The 24217-nt window shown below is 52.3% G+C and overlaps 2 protein-coding genes across 6 annotated transcripts in view; one reads left to right on the forward strand and one right to left on the reverse strand.

Annotated features, from left to right (window-relative positions):
- The window catches only part of Evl (Enah/Vasp-like), a 149028-nt gene extending 146278 nt beyond the window's left edge, over nucleotides 1–2750 (forward strand). For all 5 annotated transcript variants that reach the window (XM_052738946.1, XM_052738947.1, XM_052738944.1 and 2 more), the window contains 3 exons: nucleotides 388–454; nucleotides 703–760; nucleotides 2265–2750. In XM_052738946.1, coding sequence (XP_052594906.1) covers nucleotides 388–454; nucleotides 703–760; nucleotides 2265–2302 — 163 coding nt within the window. In that variant the 3' untranslated portion in view covers nucleotides 2303–2750. The remainder of the gene's footprint in view (nucleotides 1–387; nucleotides 455–702; nucleotides 761–2264) is intronic.
- A 1668-nt stretch (nucleotides 2751–4418) lies between these two features.
- On the reverse strand, nucleotides 4419–19326 carry Degs2 (delta 4-desaturase, sphingolipid 2). The gene is made up of 3 exons (XM_052738950.1): nucleotides 19177–19326; nucleotides 6231–6973; nucleotides 4419–4849 (listed from the first exon to the last, which is right to left on the reverse strand). Exons 1-3 carry the CDS (start codon nucleotides 19256–19258, stop codon nucleotides 4703–4705), a joined length of 972 nt encoding a protein of 323 aa, XP_052594910.1. The 5' UTR covers nucleotides 19259–19326; the 3' UTR covers nucleotides 4419–4702.
- Between the last annotated feature and the right edge of the window lie 4891 nt (nucleotides 19327–24217).

Raw genomic sequence — 24217 nt, forward strand, 5'->3', positions numbered from 1 at the left:
GTTGTTGGGTTTCACCAACCAGAGGTCAGCTGGAGCACAAGCTCCATGTGGAGGAAGATGTTATCAGTGCTGTTTCTCTCCAGGGAGACAGGAGGCACTAATGCTGTTTTTCTCAGTTGCCTCCTCTACCTAAGGCCTGTCAAGCCAGAAGACTGCTCCTGTGTGGCCCCATGTCCTGACTCGGACTGGGAAATGTGGTTAAGGGATTGAGGAGACCTTTAAAGGACAGGACATTCACATCCTTTCCCAGCAGCCCTACAGCAGAAGGGCTGGAGAGCAGGTGGTTCTTGGACCCTAAGCAGAGGTCTCTGACACCTCAAGCTTCCCCAGCATGGGTGCCTATAGACCCCAGCACCCACCCTCCTACACCTACCATTCTTCTTCCAGGGTGAAGCCTGCCGGGAGTGTAAATGATGTGGGCCTGGATGCCTTAGATTTGGACAGGATGAAACAGGTGAGAGCCGGTAGCTTTCAGCAGGCTGGGGACTATCTCTAGTCAGTGGCTCCCATGCTTGACTGCCACAAAGCAGGGAGCTGGCCAGTGGAGGAAAAGGGAGTGCCTGGGCACCCTGCAGCCTGCCTCTGGGCCCCCTCCATCATGACTGAGGGGTGCTGAGAGCAGGGCCTGGCTGAGGAAGAGACCCCTGCAGCACATCCCCAGAGTCAGCGTCTGTCTCTTCACTCTGAGATTCTGCCCAGCAGGAAATCCTGGAGGAGGTGGTGCGAGAGCTCCACAAGGTAAAAGAGGAGATCATCGATGGTGAGTGGGGGCTACTCCAGCCGGGGAGGAGCTCACTGTCCCCACCATCCCACACTCACCCCATCGTAGCTGGGGAAACTGGGGCTCAGGAAACTGAAGCGGATTACTGAGAATGCACCTCTCCCTGGGGTGTGGTTCTGTGTCTGAGATCCTCCTTGCCTCAGCTTCCTCCCAGAAGATCGCCCTGTGGAGGAGAGGGTGGGCTTGGAGACACCCTCCAAGTTTCTGTCCCTTCCTAGTCTATTGCCTATCCAATCTTCCTGTCACTGCTGTCTCTAGAGAGTGCCTGACTCCTTCACAGCCTGCATGACCCTGTCTAGGGAGCCCCTGGCTCCAGAAAGTCGGACTGTGATGCTCACATCACATCTGTCCCCACCAGGGCCTTTAAGGAGCTGGCTCGGGCTGGAACAGAACAGCAAAGCACAGCCTGCACCCATCCTCCCCCGGGTGTCCCCCCCTGTCACTGGTGCCCAGGCTGTCCGCAGTGACCCGAGCTAGAAAGACCTGTGAAGCCAGAGGGACAGCTGACCGCAGGCTCCCACAGGGGAGATGTGCACAGAGGTGCTGCTGAGACCTGGCAGCCAGTAGCTATAATAGCTACACTCCTTGGCCACAGAGACCACAATTTCTGTCAGTCCAGTCCCACCAGAGGACAAGTCTAGGAGAGTGTTCATGATGTGGGGACGGAGACAACACAACTATGGAGCAGTTCACTGCCTTACTGCTGCCCCACAGTTCCATGCTTGGGGGGCTCCCTTTCTGGCACTTGGGGAAATAGTCAGAAACCCCAAGCATAGTCAAGCTGTCTTCAAGAGAGCTGCCTGGGAAGAGACAGGCAGTGGTGAGAGCCTAGCTTCAATCACTGCCTGCCATCATCATGTAGGCCCATGCTAAGAGCCTGCAGAAAAGTGTGAGGTGGTGGCCCTTCTCTGGCTGTTGGCTCCAGCCAGGTCTGTCCACTGTGAGGGTACCAGAGGCCTGTGACGGAAGAGGGGAAGGGAGGGGAGCTCAGAGAAGGGAGCCCAGATCTGGGGAAGAGACAGGATGAAGGGCCAGAGGAAGGAAGAGCAGTTTGGGAAGGCTTAATGAGTCTCAGGCAGGCAGAACAGAGCCAGCCCTAGAGGAGAAAGGCTGGGCCATGGCACCAGCACAGTCTACAGCTCTGTGGCCAGAGACTCCTGCTGTACCACACTCACTAGACAGCTTCCACCCTGTGTGGGGAGGGACTCAAGGGCCTTTGAGCAGATGTAGGTACTCACCTGTCAGACTCTAGGAAGACCTGGGTCCCTCCCACAGCATCCCGAGGAAGCTCTGAAGCAAGGCATAGCCTTTGGCCCTTTCAAGCCCTTCATTAGGAGCGGAAGCACATGAGGTCTGGGTTGTCTCCCCAAAGATCTGTCAGAGCTGCCCTGCTGGTGAACCTCTAGCCCATGTGTGGTCTCTGGCAGCCTGAACAGGGTGCTTCCCTGCTACACTGAACCTCCCTCTCCTATCCTGCCCTTAGCCATCAGGCAGGAGTTAAGTGGGATCAGCACCACGTAAGATGGCGCCAGCCGTGGAGGATCGCGAGGAGCCGTGCTATCCCCAGCACACAGCAAGCCTGCAGAAGCTGGGATGTGCTTAAGTCTCAACCTGTGATACAATATTAAAATGAGGAGACAAACTTCAGCTCCTGGATTTTTAGCGTATCTGACACAGAACACCGGGTCTATTCTTTTTTGTATTTTATATTTGCTTATTTAAGTGTACATTTCTTTGGTTTATAGAGAGAACACCCCAAAATCACCTGCTTTATTAGATGGCTTCCGAGTTTTCTCCTGGTGACACTGTTAGCTCCTCGGCTGGCAGTGAGCAGCTGGGTGCAGTGTGGCCTTTCCACGCCACAGAGCTGTCAGAATACAGCTCAGACCCAGCAGCCATGGTGTTTCAGTCTGTCCACGCAGTGCGTGTTATGTCCACACGATAATAAATAAACCGTTCACTGTCCACACTCAGGCTCGGGCTTGCTCTCTCATGCGCCGGCTCTTGGCTGCCTTGGTGGGATGCCTTTGTACAGTGAGTACCCAGACAAGAGCGTGCAGGACTAAAGAGATCAAGAGGGACATCAGAGAGCAGCTGGACCCCATCAGAACATCCCCAGGACCCAAGAGTATGGCCAGGCCACCAGGCGTCTCCTACATGTGGAGCTGAGCTCAGGTCCTGCCTGTGGAGAGCCATATAGCCCCAGGGTCACAAGGTAGGTGGGCTCTGACTGTAACACACCCTGGATTCAAGGGTTCCATGTGCAATCTGCCTGTCAAGTGCTGGAAGTGTGCCCAGGGCCCAGGGAGCTCAGAAGAACAATCCATGGCAACCTAGGGAAGTCCCAGCACTTAATCTTCATTGTAGCTACAGAGAGCCTCTGACCCTTGGTCCCAAGGTCCATGCCCATATGGCCAGGAGACTAGCAACTGGAGCCTTGTGCCCATTCCCCATGTGACCTCCCATGGTCACCAGGATCATAGAGCAGAATGCCTACTGGTGTGCTCAGTGCTGAGGACTGGGTAGAAAGGGACGGGGTGAGATCCTTGGCACATTCCATATCATTGAGTTCCAATCACCCTAAAAGCCAGGAATGTGATCGTTGAGCCTGGCCAAGGCAGTACACACCACATACTTGAGAGGATCTTCGCTACAGCCCTCCTACCCAGACCTCCCAGCCTCTCCCAAAATGTCCTCAGCATAGCCTAATCACAAATCCTTCAGAGGTACCCTTAGCCCCAGACCTCTGACATGAGGGGAGGTCTCAACACAGACTATGGCACTATCTGCAGGAAGTAGGCTGGTGGGCCAGGTGCAGTCGGGCTCAGCCAAGGCCGTGGATGGCAGCTGGCCTCACTGGGAGTCCCCTCAACTCCTGAAGTAGCTTGTGTGCACAGGAAGAAGCCACCTGCCTTGTCTCAAAGTCCTCATGTCTCGGAAGTTCTTGGACCAGGCCTTCTAAGTCATCTCAACAGTCACACTATTCAGAGACACCTGTTCCTGGAACACAGGGCCACTCCCAGGCATGGGGCAAGGACTGTAGCACACCCTCCTTCCCTGGCTGCCTCTGTGGTGGTGTCATTGGCTAAGCCTCGTACCACAAACCCCAGGATGTAGTGGGAGCTGTACGGCTAGGCCCACTCTTGTCCCTGTCTGCCAAGGGACCCTCCCAGCATACTGCTGCTACCTGCTCTGGACACCAGGACCCACTATGGTCCAGCCCCTTAGGACCAGGTCACTAACCAAAGCTGTCTCTCTAGTCACAGCTATGCCATCACATCAGTATTTATGACCCATTCAGTTCCATGTAGGATGGAGGGGAGATGAACCCCATGCTGCTAGTCTGACCCAACCCTGTCCAAGGATATGGATCCTATACTGCCAGCCTGACCCTGTACAAGCTCAGGATGGTTTCACAGGTCAAAGGGCCTAAAGTAGAGCTGTCCTGTGGCTTGGAGGGGACCTTCTGCAGTCCATATCTGGAGGCTTCTCCATGGTGGCAGAGGCCTCAGGGACACAACCTTCTAGACACAGTCATGGGGCTGACCTTCACCCACCTGGATTTAGGCCTCATTCTCTGAGAGCCCAGGATCAGGCCAAGACTCCATCCTGCCCAAAAGAAGGACAACACATTGACTACAAAGACAAATGTTAGATTTAATCTAGGGCACAAGAACAGAGAAACCAGCTCCATGGGACCACAGACACCGAGTATCCCAGTCAGAGAGAAGGCCCAGAGAGATTTAGGTAAGCCTGGTTACTCCAGCCATAGCCTGCATCCCCTGTTGCTGGGCCCAACAGGGCCAGAGACAGCCTAGACTGCAGGAGCTGATGTAGCCAGACATGTTCTGTGGCCCTGGCCCACGGACATGCGGGCAAGAGGCGTGGAGCTGCCCACTCAGGACTGCTGGCCGGCAGGGCTCACAGGCGGTCCTCTGCCAGCTTATACTTGCGCTTAACCCTGGAGTAGGGCCCCAGAGAGTCCTCAAATACAAAGTCCCAAAGCACCTTCACCCAGGAGTGGTGCTGCGGCAGGTGGTCATAGTATTCGGGCGCAATCTTCCGCACCTGTGGAGAGGGGTTGGGGTCAAGGCTGCACCTTGGCTGGTACTCTAGCACACATACTGTGAGTGCACACGTGCACACACACACACTCCAGCTGCAGGTGAAAGAGGCCCCAGCAGGGAAGGCACCACAGCCTGAGTGCCTCACCTCGGAACCCACCAACGTTCTAATCCAAAAGGTCAAGGTGGATCCATCATGGTCCTGCAGAGTTCTGAGGCCTGCACCTGCTGGCCTTGAATAACACCCTCACTCCTCACCCCAGCGTCCTATGCTCTGCCAGGCTCCGGGCTTCAGCTTTTACTGCTTCCTCACCCAACACGTGTCTCCACACCCAGCCTTTACCCTGACCTGATACGCAGTGTCTACCCCCTCCCCCAGGGAGTGTTCCGACCACAGCACCTGTAACCAGAACACCACATTGCTGTGGAGATCATCCTCCCACCTCCCCAGGGAAGGCACTGCTCCACATCTGAAATGGGTCCTGCAGGCAGCCTCCTCTCCAGCCCACAGCAGGTGCTCTGTGAAGACTGCGCCTGCCTGTCAAAGGCGGCCTCCTTAGACTCAAGCTTGGCCTCTGAAACATGCTATCCCTTTTAACCTCTGCCTTCTTCTCAAATGTACATTTGAGTGTAGCAGTCGTGGAAAGGGCAGCTTCATTGGTTGCATGAGCAGAGCATTGGGAAAAATCCAAAGCCACCCAGCCCAGTAATGTGTGCACACTGGACAAGCACACACACACACACACACACACACACACACACACACACACACACACCCCTCTGGGCACCCAGGAAGGACATATACAAACATACTCAGGAATGAGAACCCTCCCCCACTGCTGCCCCTTGCCATACCTAGCCATTGGCATTCAAGGCCTCCTGTTCCTCTATCTCGACCTTCACACCTCCACCTCAGCCTCCCTCCCTGTGGCTGTAGCCGGTCCCCATAGGTTATAAGGACAAGACTACACCCCCCGCTGTCTGGCCAGCTCCAGACTGGGAGCAGTGTGCCCATACTGTTACTTGGCTGGGACAGGAAGTGAGCAGCAGTAGGCGGGAGACAGAAAGCAGAGTGCTTCCCATGGCGTCCACTGATACAGAAAAGGAAGCCCAAGTACGGGGCAAGTACTGGAGCAGGGACGCAGGATGGGCAGGTCCCATCAGCAGGCTTCCAGCAGCTGTACATTAACCTAAGCTGCTAATCTGCATCTGCTTTGAGACACTGTCTTATCTGGATCCGCCTCCTCTGTCTCCAGGCAGGCACTCCAAAAGTGAGTAGCCATCCCCTTTCCGACCCACAAACAAAAGTCAGCCTAGGAATGGCAGAGCTCCTCTCTTCCCTCCTCATTCCTCCCATGCCCGCTGAGCCTAAGCTGAGCACTTACCAGTGGCAGGTAGCAGCCGGGGATGCTGGGGAAGTCGTGGTGCTCCATGTGGTAGCCCACATTGAAGGTGATCCAGTTGAGGGGCCCATAGTAGGAGTAAGTCTCATGGCCCTTCGTGAACATATAATGCTCAGCCACAAAATGGCCAGAGATAGGGTGTAGGCCCAGGCCTAGGAAGGAGCTGGCTAGAAGGTAGACTATGGGTTTGATCCCCCAGAGGGCAAAAATGGTCATGTCGACTGCCAACTGCACCAGGGTATTGAGCATCTCCATACGGGTCACCGCCTTGGGGTTCACACAGAGAGGCCGTAACGAGTAGAAGAAAGGTTGGAGCACCAGCCAGAGCAGCTTGCGGGCCGGCGTACAGAAGAACCAGCCTTCAAAGTTCGTGGGAATGTCCACGTCCAGCCCGTCGCCACCCAGGTAACGATGGTGGTCCACGTGGTACTTTTTGAAGGATGTGGCATAGGGTACGCCAATGGGCAGATTAGCGAAGACGGCAAACCAGCGGTTGCGGGAGGCAAAGTTTGTGCCAAAGGCAGTGTTGTGTGAGATGTCGTGGATGGCCAGTGTCAGCGAGTGGTTGATGCAGCCACCGAAGGCGTAAGCCCAGAACAGCAGCCATCGCCAAGAGAGCCCCTGCACCAGCCAGCAGGCCAGCAACTGCACCAGCACCAATCCCAGCACTGTCCATTTGATGTGGGGGTCTGGCCGCATCAGGGCCTTGATGGCTGGGTACTTGGCTACAGGGAAGACAAGAATGATGAGTGACTTGGCATCCGTTGAATCTCATCCTGTCATCCCCCACCTTCAGTCCTCAGCAGTGCCCTAAAAGTGATCAGGAGTCCACCCCCTACCCTCAAGGGTCTTGGAAAGAAAGGCATGCTATCCCAAAACTTTGTGTCTTGGAAGAGTTGCAGCCTGGACTGTGGTGTGCACAGGATCGCCTACCTCTGACCACCTTCAGGAAGAGACTGGGAGACTTCCCAGGGTGGGGGAATTTGCCACCAGCCTAAATAATAGTGCCGGTGTCACAACAGGTCACACAAAGATAATGGCATAGCCGGGTGGCAGTGCGCACGCCTTTAATCCCAGCACCCGGGAGGCAGAGAGCCAGGTGGATCTCTGTGAGTTCGAGGCCAGCCTGGTCGACAGAACGAGATCCAGGACAGGCACCAAGACAGGGAGAAACCCTGTCTCGAAAAACAAAAAAAAAAAAACAAAAAAAGATAATGGTATATTGGAAACCTTCTGGCCCCCAATGTTTCAGTGAACACAGGTCCATGTCATGTGCGGCTAGGTACTTGGGCACAGCCAGAGAGGGACGATGTGGACTGGTCACTCTCAAACTCTCGCCACTTGGGGTGGCGAGGCATGGCTTGGGAGGCAGTCCCTAAACCAAATAAGCACTGCAGAGAGGCTAACCAAATGCCAGCTGTCACTTCAGGGCAGCGAGTGTCCATCCCTGTATATTTGTGCTTTTTGTATTTTGTTTTCTAGAAAAGGAACAAATGGTGCATGTGGAAGTTAGCCAAGCCAAGAAGGACAAGGAGGGAAGGACAGACAGAATGATAACACATTTAGGCAAGACAGCTGTGCCTTCTAGAAACCTCTGATGAAGGAGGTGGCATTTTCTGGTCTGACAGTAAGTGCTGCATCCAGGAACAGAGGGTCATCAAAAACTCAGGGTGACAGATACCCCCAAGGTCTGCTCTGTTGGCTCCTTGGACAAGGACAGGCATCCCAGAGATGGGGCCAGCACTGTCCTGCAGATGGGGAAACTTGGCCAGCCAGGCACGATCTTATCCTAGGGCACCTCAGTTAAATAGCACCAGTCCTCAGCATCAGCACCACTCTGAGTAGACAGGGACCTTGACTTGCCTTGCCCAGGGCTGGCCTGTAGAGAGGGTCTCCCAGGACCATAGCAGGGGCTGTGGCCTTGACTGGAACTGGCAAGACCATGTGAACAGCAGTGATGGCTCTATGGCATGTGACTGTCATCAATGCCTCCAGCTTACACACCCAAAGTGACATGCCAAGTGTAACACAAAGCCCTGGATTCATTCCCAGCACTGCATGAACAGAGTGTGTTGACACACACCTGTAATCTCAGCACTTGGGAATAGAGGCAAGAGGATCAGAAGTCCAAGATATTTCTTGTCGACATAGTGAGTTTGAGGTAGCCTGGGCTGCATGAGACCATGTATAAACAAACAAATGGGCAAATCATATATATGTTTTACCACAAGAGAAAAATGTTTGGCCAGACAGTGTTGGCTTATGCCTTTGATCTCAGCACTCAGGAGGCAGAGGCAGGCAGGTCTCTGAGTTTGAAGCCAGCCTGGTCTACAGAGTGAGTTCCAGGACAGCCAGGGAAACTCAGAGAAACCCTGGCTCAAAAATAAAGGAAAGGAAGGAAGAGAGGGAAAGGGAGAGGGAGAGGGAGAGGGAGAGGGAGAGGGAGAGGGAGAGGGAGAGGGAGAGGGAGAGGGAGAGGGAGAGAGAGAGAGAGAGAGAGAGAGAGAGAGAGAGAGAGAGAGAGATATTACGTTGGGAGACACACATAATCATGCCTATGGTCCCAGCCACTCAGGAGCTGAGGCAGGAGGTTCCAGGAGTTCCAGACCATTAGACAAAGCATAACTGAAATCCCCACTGTTTAAGAATTCCAGCTCCCAAATACCTCACCTGAGCAATCTGGCATGGGCCTGAGATAAGGCCTTGCTAGCTGCCGAAGAGATTTCAGGGCCAAGCTAAGGCAGGCTGCCAGGGGCTGTTTGTTGAAGTTCATGGTAGCATGTGGTGTGATGAGCCTGGGCATTTTACATCAGGGTGTTAAATGTTTCCCTTTCAACTCTGCCCACAGTTACTTAATCCCTACCCCCAGATTCCTGGGAGAACCTGGGCACTAGGAGACCAAGCTGCTCCCAGGCAGACTGTCTCTATTTTCAAATGGGGAGACCATTTAGCACCAGTGGTGAGCAGAATAATACAACTCCCAAAATGCCCACATGCTAACACCACACCCTGTGACCACCTTAGGTTAAAAATGGTCAAGAAGAGGCACATGTATCATCAAAGTCATCACAATGCTCCCCAGGCATGCAAGAGCCAAGCTGGGAGCCAAGGGCTAAGTGAGGCATGTGGAGAGAGGCCACCTGTCTTACAACAGACAGGAAGTCCTATGAGGAAGGTGGGTGACTCCAGAAGCCAGGGAAGACCAGGGAACCTGCTCCCCCATGGAGCTTCCAGAAGGAACACAACTCTGCTGATGTGGATTTCAGCCCAGTAAGACTGGGCCAGAATTGCTAATGTCTAGAGCAAAGGATACTGTGAAGTGGTACACACCCAAAACTGGTGACTCCATTCAGGACCTCCTCCTCCCAGCCTTGGGACAGAGGCCAGCCAAGCATGGCCTGGCCTCTGAGGACCCTGCTGCTCACCAGTCCGGGTAAGCCAGCATCATCCCTCTGGACCCAGCAGGGCCATGGCTCTGGGCACATAGGGCACAACTGATATGTGAGCCACTCTCTGGCCTTCCACTGGAGGGACTGATGTGCCTGCCACTACCTGGAAGTTGGGGGGTAGGGGGACAGGTACAGAGCCAGAGTTAGGATACCACCAGGGAATGCCTCAGTGCTACAGGAAAATGGAGGGGAACCCAGGACCATGGAGAAGGTGGCATGTCTTCATGACAGAATAGGGACATCTGCAGGAAGACATTGTCCCCACCAGGAAAATCGCATGCAAAGTGTCTGCATCTGTGCATGCTACCAACTTCCCAGTCCCCCATGGGTGGCCTCTGTGTACCTGCCTCACCCACTCAGCCTCCCTCGGGCAACAGCCAGCCTCCCTCTCTCTTACCCAGGAACCCACTAGCTCCAGCTAAGGATTTTCAGAAGGCAGCTGCCCTTGCTTCCCCTTGGAAGGGAGCCAAGCATCAGCGCAAGAGGGCAGGTCCAGCCACACCTGTATCAGGTGAGCCCCAACCAGGTGAACTCCAGGGCAGCAGGGCCCAGGCCTTAGCTTAGATATAAGCAGGCACATTCGGGATACACCTGAAGACACAGCCTAGCAGCGGTGACTGTGGGCTTGTACTGGCTGGTTCTGTGTGTCAACTTGACACAAGCTAGAGTCATCAGGGGAAGGAGCCTCAGCTGAGGAAATGCCTCCATGAAATCCAGGTGTAAGGCATTTTCTCATGTAATGATCAATGTGGAAGGGCCCAGCCCATGGTGGGTGGGGCCATCCCTGGGCTGTTGGTCCTGGGTTCTGTAAGAAAGCAGGCTGAGTAAGCCATGGGAAGCAAGCTAGTAAGAAGCACTCCTCCATGGCCTCTGCATCAGCTCCTGCCTCCAGGTTACTGCCCTATTTGAGTTCCTGTCCTGACTTATTTCGGTGATGAATAGCAATGCTGAAGTGTAAGCCAAATAAACCCTTTCCTCCCCAACTTGCTTTTTGGTCATGGTATTTCATCAAAGCAATAGAAACCCTAAGACAAATTGGTACTAGAAGTGGGGTATTGCTGTGACAAACCTGACCATGTTTTGGGGGAGGATTGTGGAAGGACTTTGGAATTTTGGGCTAGAAGAGCCATTGAGTATTAAGAGCTGTGTGGGATGTTCTTTAGGAGCTTGAAAGATAAGAATGTTAAGAGCCATGCAGAAGATGGAGACCTGACTTGTGAAGTTTCAAAGGAAAGTTTAAAGACTCTATCAGGGCCACTTGTTATTCTGAGTTAAGATCCTGTGTTTCTGGTTAGCTGAAGTTGAAGAATCAGCTGTGATTAACGAGACACTAGAACTACTAAAGCAAAATTTTGCTTTGCTAGAATTCTTGATGCTGGTTGGCTGGAGCTAAGAAATTATCAGTGATTAAGAAGAGACTAGGATCACTGAGATGAAATCTTCTGGGAAGTGATTCCTGGAAGCACAGAGAAACTGTGTTCTGCTGTAGAATAATCCTCTTGCAGACTGTGAAGATTTGTCACTGTGATTGGTTTAATAAACAAGCTGACTGGTCAATAGCTGAACAGGATAAGGTTAAACAGGAGAGCCAAACTGAGAATGCTGGGAAGGAGAAGGGCAGCATCAGGAGTCACCAGCTATACTCAGAGGGAGCAAATGAACATGGCATGCTAATAAAGGTACTGCCATGTGGCAAAGCATAAATAGAAATATGGGTTAACTTAAAATGTAAGAGCTAGTTAGTAATAAGCCTGAGCTATTGGCCAAGCATTTATAATTAATATAGGCCTCTGTGTGGTAATTTGGGAAGCAACTGCCAGGTATTTGGGAACTGGCAGGTGGGAGAGAAATATCCAATTATAGTGTTCCAGAGGTGGCCAAAGTTGTACCTCATGCTGGCAGCCAGACTTGATAATGTGTAAGAGCCATCCAGGTGGTACTGGTTTTGAAGGCATGAAGGAGTCATGGAGAGCAGCTGAAAGAAACTTGGCACTATGAGAGGCAAAAAAAAAAGGCCATTGGTGAAGGTGCAGCCTCAGTGGCAATTGAAGGTCCAGGACTGAAGGGGTCATGCAAAGGAGTTGAGGCTTGGCACTGTGAAGAGAGCCTATGAGAGGCTATTGGTGAAAGTGCAGCCCAGATGCAGCCTAAGACCCCAGGGTTTTGGAGATGCCAGTACCATGGGAAGTCCACCAAGAACAGCAGCAACATTGAAATGGAACCTGCTGGAGTCTAGAAGACAAGCTATGTGTGCTGTGTAGGGTGGAGCTGGGGAAGTGACCCAAGCTATTTGCAGGAGTCCAGAAGATTGTGAGTGGATCCCAGATAATTGGACATTGAGTTATTTATACTGAAATTTGGTTTTGCTTGGTTCAGAGTGTGATGGTGCCCTGGTTCTTCCCTTTATAAGAAGGTATCTAATTTTTATTTTTAAAGGGGCTCACAGATGAAAGACTTGAACTTTTAAAAAATATTGGACTGAAATTTTAAAGACTGATTTTAGTGTGAGATCTTGGGGATGAATAATAAAGGAAGAGATATGGCTTAATAGTGTTTGTGTGTCAAGTTGACGAGGGGTCAGTTGTACTGGCTGGGTTTGTGTGTCAACTTGATACAAGCTAGAGTCATCAAGGGAAGGAGCCTCAGCTGAGGAAATGCCTCCATGAGATCCAGGTGTAAGGCATTTTCTCATTTAATGATCAATGGGAGAGGGCCCAGCCCATGGTGGGTGGTGGGTTCTATAAGAAAGTGGGCTGAAGAGATGGCTCAGTGTTAAGAGCATTGATTGCTGTTCCAGAGGTCCTGAGTTCAATTCTCAGCAACTACATGGTGGCTTACAACCATCTATAGTGGGATCTGATGTCTTCTTCTGGCATAAAGGTGTACATGCAGATAGAGCATTCATGTACATAATATAAATAAATTAATTTTAAAAAAGAAAGAAAAACAGGCTGAGCAGGCCATGTGGAACAAGCCAGTAAGCAGCTCCCTTCTGTGGCCTCTGCATCAGCTCCTGCCTCCAGGATCCTGCCTTGTTTGAGTTCCTGTCCTGACTTCCTTCAGTGATGAATAGCAATGCTGAAATGTAAGCCAAATAAACCCTTTCCTCCCCAACTTGCTTTTTGGTTATGGTGTTTCAATTGAAACCTAATCAGAAACCTAAATAGAAACCTAATTAAAACAGGGCTGCTTGCTCAGTGACCCCTCCCTCCCCTCTGCCCAGGCCCTGTGCAAGAAACCCTGTGCTCCCCCCACCTCCCCAACAGCTCCCAATGACTCAACTGCACCCTGGAGTCCTAGCTGGCCCTCCTCTGCCTCAGGTCACCCACCGGACCTCCCATAGAGGAGAAACACCCCACATGGAAGGACAGTGTTCCCTCTCTAGCCCATCCTGACCACCCTAAGCTGCCTCCTGACAGACCCTGTGCAGCCCACACTGCTGCTGAGCCCTCCATCCAATGGGCATGCCGCTTGAGTCTCCTCTCGTGGACACGGGCAGTATCCAGCCTCTAGCCCACTGAGCCTCTAGCCTGGATACCTTATGCATGTCTCAAGAGTTCTCTACTCTGCTCCATGACCTGGAGGCCAGCCTTGACAACCATCTAGAACTCCACAGCCAAGCATCCTCAGACTTCGAGCCAGTGTCCCCCTCTCTCTTGGGCTGCCTTCTCCGCCCCACTCCTGATATGATTTCCCTGACAGCCCACAGAACTAGGAGCACATGGAGGTGGCATCTTCCCTAGGGGCCCATGGCCACTGGGTCTAAGGGGGCCTGACCTAAATGCCCCAGATTTGCCACTTATGTGTGCTAGTCACTTGTTCTTAAGGACCCAGAGCCTATGGTGACAACCCCATCCTCAAGACACTCTTTTTTTTTTTTGGGTTTTAGAAACAAGGTTTCTCTGTGTAGCCCTGGCTGTCCTGAAACTTGCTCTATAGAGCAGGCTGGCCCCGAACTCACAGAGATCCACCTGCCTCTGCCTCCCGAGTGCTGGGATTAAAGGCATGCACTGCCACTGCTGCCACTACCACCACCACCCAGCCACAAGACACTCTTAACCTGTACCTCTGAGGAAGCCTTGGTTTTTCCAGAAATTCTCTTGATATGTCAACTGTGTCATCAGGGACAGAGTCAAGAGCTGGGCAAGGGAGCAGCAGAGAGGGGCCGCCGGCTGCAGGCCACTCCAGCACTCTCCCAACTGACCCATGGAGATGGCGACCCCTTGCTCTCTTTGGTCTGCAGTAGGGTCCCACCAGGGAGACCTCCCATCACTTCCATTCTGAAACCGTCATGCCTCTCCCCTCCCAGCCTGGCATCAACACCATCCAGGACAGGATCCTCCCACCCCCTTCCCAGGGAGGTAAGTAGTGCACAAGACCAGTCTGGCTATAGGCAATGATGGTTGGTTCCTGTGTCATGGGATCCAGTAGTTCAGCTCCCCGCCCCCACCACCAAACTGCTTAGTGGGGATGATGCCCCCTAGTGACCATAGGCAGAAGTGCTCAAATGAACATAGTCCCACCAGGTCTACCACAGCAGACCAGCCTCTCATTCAGGCACCTGGAGCCTTCCTAGACGACTTTCTCCCAGACGACTACCTCTGACTGCGAGGATATCTCCCCACTACTTTGATATCTCCCAGTTTTGAGCCACAGACAAGCCTGGCCCTGCCCTAGCTTGTCGGAGGCCTCTGGGAGACCCACACAGCACAAGATATCAACAATGGTCCAGAGTGTCTTCCTGAGTCTCACATCTACCTTACCTCCTCACCTGCCACTTGTTAGACCTGCTTTGTATCCTGGTGGTGGATATGGATACAGGTCTCTGGGGATCCCCAACTGATGAGAGAGGAGGGTCCATCTAAGAACTGGGGAAAGGCGTGTGAGCTCACACAGGGCACATAGTATGTCCTGGCTAAGGCGCTGTGAGAGGGCCAGTGTGCTGGACCCTCATACTGAAACTTACCCACTGAAAATGCCAAGGTAGTTGGGGGTGGGAATGGCCTCAGACCCTAAGGAGTGTTCGAGGTGATAGAAGATTAGGTCATGTTACAAACTAAGGACCCCTGGAGTGTGGCCTTAAAATAAAGGACTTGCATGACATGTTAATACACCTCCATAAGGCTGTTAAATACTAAAGAACATGGCATTAAGACAGGCTAAGTGCAGCGTCCCAGAACATGTGAGCCGTGCTAGCAAGGTATGTTGGGGACATGGAGACAGTGCTCCATCTGAGTGAAACTCAGGCAGCCCAAACTCAGATCTCCACATGACCAGTTAGGAAGTAGGGTGATTAAATCACAAGATGGGTCCCTTGTGATGGGATCAGTAGACAGACAATACACCAGAGTGCTCCCTCGCCTCTCGGCTACCCAAGGACATGATAAAAACAAGGAAGTGACCCTCACCTGATCATGCATCTGGCACCTAGACTGATCCTGGTTGCCTTTGGCTAGGGGTGGCCATGGTGTTTAGAGGATCTATTGCTTCTGTTTCCCCAAATCCCAGAGCCACTGGGCACCAGACACAGCTGAGCATTGAATGAGAAAGTCCAGTGCAGAGTTACATCTGGGGACAAAGGTAGAGGGTGTGGCACCCTAGAGGAGAGCGGGGGAGGGGAAGGTGACAGGGGAGGGGTGCTGGCATGTGGGTTGACTCACAGGGCTCCTGGGCACAGGAACCAGAGTGGGAATCTTGTCCTCAGCTCTACTTCAGGGATGCACCCAGGAGCCAGCCACGATGGAAACAGTTACAGAAATTGGTAAATGCCTCAACTTGGGGCTTTCAATTCCTTCCAGAGGGTAAATGTGGTTTCACATTTACCATATGCCCGTGTGCACACATGCATGTGTGTGTGTGTGCATTTGTGCACATACTTGTGCGTGTGTTGCCAGAATTTTCTTTGGAATATTTGAAGCTAAGACCTGAAGAATACGCACTAAATCAGTTGATGAAAGGGAAGAAAAATAAACCTAGCTGGCACTTGGGGGGCAGAAGCAGGTGGATCTCTGAGTTTGAGGCCAGCCCAGTTTCCAGAACAGCCAAAGCTACAAAGAGAAACCCTGTCTTGAAAAACCGAAAAAGAAGAAGGAGGGAGGGAGGGAGGGAGGAGAGGGAGGGAGGGAGGGAGGGAGGGAGGAGGAGGAGGAGGAGGAGGAGGAGGAGGAGAAGAAGACGTCTAGCTGGGGATGGGAGGGTCCTGGTGTCGGCCTAGCGTATACCAGGTCCTAAGTTCCATCCCTAGCACCACAAAAATAATCAGCCCAGCACAGAACAATGCTTACAAAGGCCAGGAAGTTGCCTGGGCCTTCCAGATTGGGGAGAAGGCAAAACACAGTGAAGAGTTGCAGGGTCAGTGTCTGGGTGTCTCTAATAGGCCAGGGCAGAGGCCAGAGTTCAGCATTGGAAGGTGTAACAGAATATCAGGGCCACTACCTCCTGCACTGCCGGGGGCCCGATCCTGATCCCCACATCCCATTTCCCCATTCCTGCCTAGCACAGCTCTATACACGCCTGCCCCTCAACACAACACTACCCTGACCACAAAACCATGGTCCTAGAACTGGGCAAAAAACACCAGGCCCTCAAGGAGACACTGGCACTGAAGGTAGCCACACAGATGGGCAGGAAGGCAGGCAGACCCCTCTTTTGTAATCTCAGACCCTGCCTGGCAGAGGAGGCTACAGACTCAACCAGATCCTTGCATATCCCAGCAAGAGGCAGGCTTCCTGCCAGTCACCCTGGAGTCTGCATGTCCCTGGCTGAGTGACCAAAGCCTCGCCTTCCCCTGGCAGCTCACTCTGTGCCCTAGACTCTCTGGCGGCATTTGGGTCTTCTGATCTTCCCAAAGGCCATCGCCACCAAGAGAAGTCATAGCCTGGCCTCTCCTAAGCAAACAATCCAACAACTGACTTTTATTTCCTGGTTTCCCGTGTGTGTGTGTGTGTGTGTGTGTGTGTGTGTGTGTGTGTGTGTGTGTGTGTGTGGGTGTGTGTACCTTGCTTTCATATGTTTTTTAAAAAGCAAACAAAACTACAAAGCTATTTATTTTCAAAAAAACAAACCCAAGCTTGTGGTCCTGGGCCTGGCTCAGTGTGTAATGGATCAGCTTCCTGCCTGCCCTGGCCTGAGATGCTACCGCGGACCTTATTTTCTTAGGACTGTGCCAGGAGAACATGTTCTCATTCTAGGCAGCAACAAGGGGTGGACTTTGGTCTTATCGCAGAACACCTGGGCCAACTCCTAGCAATGACTTCCTGGGATCTGATTGGGAGATTATGGTCTTAACCGAACGCCTGTCAGGCCCAGAGCTTGATGTAGCTACCAGCCAGCTGTATGGACTACAAATGGACCTGAGCAATCCAGGCCTTGGTGGCCTCTGGACTATTCAGCACAGGGCAAATCACTCCTCTCTGATTGACACTTGGCTTCTGAAAAGAGACAGAGCAATTATGTGCAGGATCCCCCCGAGACTGGGGGAAGGAAAGATGGGGGCTTCTGCACCCCATCATCAGTGAGTTGCCAGCCCTATCTGTGGGAGGTTGAAAATGATAACAGCTTCTGTCGATATCTGTGGGGATCCTGGTCTGAATGCTTCATACATCACCTCCCAAGTCTGAACCACAACTTCTTAAGGAAGGCTTTACCTTCAGCCTTCTCTCTTGCCCAAGCTGCAACTGACTCACCCTTAACTCACAAGTGACTCTTGGAACCCTGACCATGGGATCAGTCTGCCTACCAGCCACTAAACTTCTGCGGCCGAGCCCAGAGCTTGGGCAATGGAGCTGGAGAAGCAGAGCTAAGAGAGAGCCTGCACCTGACATCAGAGCAGCCAATGGGGTGGGGTGGGGTGCTTCCTGGAGGGTTGGTCAATGCAGGAAAGACCAGAACCTAAGCAGATGAAAGAACACACATCCCAAGTCACCAGCACAAACTGGGCAGGTATCAGGAAGCCACAGTCCTTACAGCAGGGGCATGAATGAAGCTCCCTGAAGATGATAGCTCTCTTGCTGTGCCTGGACCAGAGTGCCCCCCTCAACTCCCCCCGGCCTCTGCCCCGCTCCCTTTCCCCCACCAATCTCTCTAGGAAATCAGGATGTATTCCAGGGTCCATGGCTTCTCTGATTAGAGATATTTAGGGCTGGGCTGTAGCTCAGCTGGTGGAGTGTTGCTTAGTGTGTGCAAAGCCCTGGGTTGATTCCCCAGCACCCCATAAATGCTGGGTGTTGTGGTAAGTGCCTGTAATTCCAGTACTAGGAAGGCAGAGAACAGGGGATCACAAATTTGAAGCCCACCTGTGCATCTAGGAGGGAGGGAGGTCCTTGCCATGTATCCTGGAGTCCCCGACACCTTACTGGCTCTCATCCCTCAGGGAGCCTGCCTTATTCTCTCTACTGGGCAGAACAACCACACCATTTCACAGATGGGGGCAGGGACACAGGCACGGGGGGGAGGGGTTTACAGGTGCAGTTCGTCTGGACTCCATGAGCACCTGTGGGCAGGGACACACAGCTGCCATGTGTGTCTCTGCTCACAGGTCCTCTCTACCTGAGGCCTGATGCCTGGAGAACTCAGGAAGAGAAGCTGGAGAGCCAGGGGAGGGGCTGAGGGGGGCTCCTGCTCCAGCCTTAGCACAATCAGCACCTCAGCCATGGCACCTGCCCTCCTCCTGTGGCGGGAGTGCCTGTTAAGTTCACCCAAGTAGGGAGGATGGCTTACTCAGACATGTAGGAGACAACCACAAGATACAGACCCACAGGACAATTTCCAGGCCCTGAGCCCCTAAACTGTAGCTACAGCAGCCCAGGTGCACCCTGAGTTTGAAAGATGTGAAAGTCAGAGATGGAAAAAACATCTTCCACAGTTAGGGGTAGGTCAGGGAGACGTCAAAAACAAAAACCCTAAGAAAAAGACCTGGCCAAAGACAACTAGAGACCTGGACACCAGCCGGGATACCACCGGGGAGGAAAATGGAAGTCGACCATTGAGTAAATGTCAGTTAAACCCACGGGAAACAGCATCGCCAATCCGATGAGGCAGTTTAACAGATGCCGGGGCACCCAAGTGAGCTGGGGGAAGTGAGAGCTGCGAGAGGCATCCGGGCATAGGGCATAGGGAGGCTTGGGGATGGAAAGAAGGCACTCCTGTCACGCACCCTCCACCTGCGGAGCCCGAGATGCCTGCCAGTCTCGTGGAATCCGCAGGACGGGGCCCACCCAGGGAAATGATCTCGAAGAGGTCTGCTGCAGGAGAGCCGCGTTCCACCGGTAGGAACCTCGGGTCTCCCGCTTCCCGAGAGGGTGTGTCTCCCGAGCTTGCTATTCCCGGTGGACAGGCTTGGCCGACGCAAGGGGGATCTGCGCACAGCAGGTGCCTATTGGTTGTGGGTGAAGAACCCGCAGCACGCGCTGATCAGCTCCCCTACTGTCCCCCCATCCCGCTGCCGCCACTGGTCCCCGGCTATGGTCGCACGCGCTCACCGAGCATCTCCTTGCGCCGCTGCGTGTGTGGCTGGTCGCTGTAGACCCACTCGAAGTCGCTGCGGCCCTCGCTGTTGCCCATGGTGGGGACACTGAGTTGTGCTCACCTGTCGCAGGGTGCCCGCTGCTGGCAGGGATCTAAGGGCCCGGGAGGGGGCGGGGTGAAGGGCGGGGCGGAGGCTTCGGAGACTCGTGGGCGGACCTAGGGCAGGTCGCCGTGGTGCCCCAGAACCCAAAAGGCCTGGGTTGGGAGATGCAGCCCTGCAGGAGCCACTGCGGAACACCCAGAGTCCTTGACTCCCTGACCGCGTGGCGATGCCCACTGCCACTTGCAGGCTGTGCGCTCCGGTGCACACCTGTCTCCAGGCCTGGCTGGCCTCACTACGAAGCGCAGTTCACTCTGTGCTCTAGACTCTTGGGCCTTTGGGCCTTCTGATCCTGGCGTCCTGGTCTCCGTAGAGGAGTAAGTGGGAATGAATGTTGCAGGACTAGGAGCTGGGGAGAGGTGCCCGCAAGCAAGGAGCTTGGGACAGACAGGCCCCAGCAATGACTTCCCGGCTTGTCCTTTTCACGCAAGGCAGAGGGGCATAAAGACACAGCAAAAGCACGGAAGTGAGTCAAACATGGGGAACAGAGGTATAGAGATGATTCAGGGTGATCTGTGCCAAGGCACAGATTGGCTTTGGAACAGTTTTTGCACTGGATCTTGTAGGGCAAGTAGGGGATCAAGAGCCCCATAAAAGGGAGGGCGTTGATGGTTAAGGGAACAGCAGGTGCAAAGCTTGGGAAGTAAAGAGCAGCCTCGGACGGACGTTCTTCAGGTGAGGACTTGGATCTGTGGGGGTGACAGAGGAGGTCTCATCTGCTCTCCACCTGCTTCTGGTGTTCCAGAGGCTCAGTTTTGGCCTCTTGGTGGCCTTGTCTGGAACAGCAGCCAAGGCCACCACAGGCAGGCATGGGATGGAAAGTGTCCTCTCCTTCCTGAGGCCCAGGAGCATGGACCACTCTCAGCCCTGGCTGGAACTGAGGAGGAGGGCCGAGACAGCGACATCTGGGTGGGGAGGGGCACCAAGGACTGATCCACAGTCCAGTGAGGAAGACACTCAGCCAGCCAGAGCCCATCGCTGCCACATCAAGAAGGACCCTCCGCTGCCATCCCACCAGCTGACAGATACGGTAACTGGGCCAGCAGGTGAGAAGGCCTTACCTCAGGCATGCAGGAATATGGGCAGACTATAGCAGGACCCAGTCCCTAAGGCAAACCTATACCAGGACCCAGTCCCTAACCTCTGGCCTGGAGAGCTGTACCAACATTAAAGCACTTGCCAGGTGCTGACCTCCATGTTGACCTCTGTGATTTTCCATCTTGATGCTTGTACCTGGGGTTCTGGCTTTTGGCTTCCTCCGGCCTGGGTCAGGGTTAGAAAACATATTCTTCACTTGGGACACCACCTGCCTGGAGAAAAGTAAGCCAGGGTACTCAATTCATAGAGGGGACAATTGAGGCCAAAGAGGACTGAGGTACCCAGGCATGGTAGCACACACCTGTAACACCTGCACACAGGAGGCTGAGGCAGGAGTTGCAAGGATGAGGTCAGCCTGGGCTATAAGGTAACACCCTGTCAAAGGAAAGAGGGGAAGGAAGACAGAAAAGGGAGTTTGGGGTGCTTTGCATATACTTGTGTGTATCTCTGGTGTCCCCACGAGCAACTCTTGTCACACATAGAACAGTGGTCCTGTAAGATTATAAAGGAGCTGAAGCATTCCTCTGGCCAAACACCGTGGTAGCACACGCATCCTCACAGTGTCTGAAGGGATGCTGGTGTGAGCAGATGTGTAACCCCACAGCAGACAATCACGTGCCGTGAGGCGCAGTCCGTGGTAGTAACACCAGGCTGTGCGTTCACAGCGCTTCACACTGTCTTTGCCCAGATTGATCCCTGTGCTTATTAAGCATTAGGTCACGGAGGCTGTCAATGTGCCTCAGGCTAGAAGCCTTGCCTAGCATCCCAAGGCCCCAGTCCAGCCACCTCATTGTACACACCGTGTATTTGTAAGGTAGTGTGCTGTGGTGTGCCCCGTGTCTCACTGCATTGTCTCCACTGCACCATTTAATTATGCTTTCTGCATGGTGGCTTCAGGAGCAGCAGGCATCAATACACAGAGGTTAGAGGCCAGGGTTGTGTAAACGTGCTGTTACATTGTCCGGTTAGCACAATGGCTAAATCCCCTAACCATATGTTTTATGAAACACGTCCTTACTTCACAATGAGGATACACACACACACACACGTATATGTATATATATATGTATATATGATTATGCAATTATACATATCTCTATATTAGACACAATATTTAGTCCCTGGTAAGTTGGTAAGCAGAGACTCTCATGGCCTGGAAGTGGGAGGAAGCTTGAAAGGCAGCTACCTCAGTGAGTCCTTGGCATCATCACATGTCCCTAGGCTTGGGTTGCTGCCTGCTGGCTCTTACTTAGGAACTGATTGTGATCTTTTATTACATGGTTCTGGTGTCAGAACTTGTCTGAGGACTTGGGTACTGTCCCTTGGTGACAGAAATCAGCCCAGAATTCATTGCTATCAAACCCCTGCCCTTCAGAGCCAACAACTTGGCTCGTGGCCAGGACCCTAAGTCAGTGACCTCCCAGGGAAGTCACTCCAACAAAGAAAGGCAGCCCTCCAGAAAAGGGGAGAATGGGTTTCCTGGAAAGAGAGGGAATAGAATTGTATGGAGGGTGGGCACAACCCAGCCTTCCAAGAGCCTGCATGGTGACACAGTGTGCTGCAATTTCAGGCCCTGGAGGCAGAGCCAGAGGACAAGCTCAAGAGCTTCCACACCAACTCCAGTGTCATCTGTGTGACATGAACAATTATGTCAATAATAACGGACAGGAGATACGTGTCCCACGGGACTAAGCTCCCTGGAGGTCCCTGGCAGAGTGCCCGTGTTATGCCTCTTCTTGAAGGAGACGTGCTTCACAGATCATGAACTCTCTGGGCTATGGGTTCTGTATAACTGTTTTTCTGATAATGTTTTAATTAATCTATAAAACATAGCCAAAATTAATGAATGCTTGGGTTGTGAACTGTGGAGGAAAGGGGAAGCTGGACATGGACCTTATTTAGATATAGCAGATGAGCTATTCCTTAAAGACCCCAAGCCACTAGATAAAAAAAAATATAATAATTCAGACACTTCTAGGGAATGAACACTCACCCACTAGGAATTCTTTAGGAATCCCAACTAAAGTGATTTATGGCAGAAAATGTTATCTCATAGGAGGCAGATGGTGGGCCCCTCTGTTGAGGAAGTTCAGCATGGAAAGCTTAAGGACTACAACAGAACCCCTTCCCCTTACAGGAGTAAAAGTACAAGAGTCCATATTTCAGCAGGTAAAAAGGTTTTATAGTAAAGAGATATATGGTAAAGAACTGAAGAAAGACTTAGGGAGGATCTGCAGCATCCAGATTGGCTAAGTGGGTCATGAGAACCAGAAAAGTAGAAGTGCATAATAAACTAGCGAGCTGCTGAGGTAAGATGAAGGACACGGCCGCAACCGCAAAGAAGCCTTCTCAAGTCCAGGGACTGTACTAAGTTTAAAAAACACAGACTGCTCTTTGGGTCATAATGTTCTTGTGGGTGAAGGGATATGTCTAGCGCCGATTAATAATTGTGTGCTTGCTGTGTTTTAAAGATGATGTGGTTGAATTATTGCCAAGCTCTTGTTGTTCCTTGTATGACTTGATAGTTTTCTGTATATAAACTACTGATTTGCAGAAGTAAAATTGCAGCAGATTCAAACCACTTCTGAGTGTGTTGTCCGTCTGTCATTCGCCAAATCCTTGCCTTGCTGACTACCCAAGCTCTGGTCCCCCTACGGTCGTGGTACCCCCGATGGGCCAGTCCGTGGCAAAGAGCAGCTACATAGTAAGTCTCAGAAACAAACAAACGAATAAGGTAACACTCCCCAAAGGTGTTTCATGCTTGAAAACAAAAACCAAGGTTGAGAATGCGTCTCAGTGACAAGGCTTGGTTCCATCTCCACACAAAATAAATATTAAAAATCAATCAATAAATAATATGCATCCAACTAAAAATAATTTTAAAACAGCACCCTGGCAAACCAGTGTTCCTTGTTCTCTGATTCTTGGTCAACGCGGATGGGAGGAGTCCCAGCGGGAGGGTCCTGCACCATGAATGCCAGCATTCCTGTCTCACCATGATGGATAGCACCCCCCAAAATGAATCAAAATAAATCCTTCCTCCTAAGTGGTTTTCAGGTATTTGCTCATAACTGTGTGAAAAGTAACTAGGCAGTACCTCCTGGAAGGGATACCCAACTACTTATTAACTCGAGTGCACTTAGCCCTAAGGTGTTGGAAAAATCATTGTTTGCTGGGTGGGTGAGGTAATTGATGGAATTTGAGCTAAAGAAATTTTATACCTAGATAATGATGGGTATGATGTATACTCTCAGAGAAAGGTCATTGCTCCATTGCTCTCCACTTTCAACTTTGAGACAGGGTCTCTCGCTGACCCCACAGCTTGCTGACTGGGCAGTCTAAACTAGCAGCTTAATCTGGGGAGCTCCAGTCTCATCTCAAGAGCTAGGGGACTGCAGGGGGCTACCATGCCAAGCTGGAATTCAAAACTTATTATCATTATTATTACTAGTGTGTGTACATGATGGGGGAGGTGCATGTCCCCATAGGCATGTGGGGGTTAGAGGAAAACTTTGTAGTATGGTGTGGTGGCTTGAATGAGAACTGTTCCCCAGAGGCACCAGTATTTGGTCCCAGTCAGTGGTGATGTCTGGAGAAGTTTAGGAGATGTGGCTTTGGTAGAGGAAGTACATTCCTGGGGGTGGGCTTGGAGAGTTCATAGCTTCTCCCTACTTCCTGTTCATTCTCCGCTTGGTACTCTCAGCTTCCTGCTCCTGTGGCAGTGCCTGCCACTCACTGCTTGCCTCCCTGCCAGGCTGGACTCTTATTCTTCTGGAACCCTAAGTCCAAATAAACCC

The sequence above is a fragment of the Peromyscus californicus genome, unplaced genomic scaffold (assembly GCF_007827085.1).
Source record: "Peromyscus californicus insignis strain IS unplaced genomic scaffold, ASM782708v3 Scaffold_15__1_contigs__length_86483966, whole genome shotgun sequence".
Classification (NCBI taxonomy): Eukaryota; Metazoa; Chordata; class Mammalia; order Rodentia; family Cricetidae; genus Peromyscus; species Peromyscus californicus.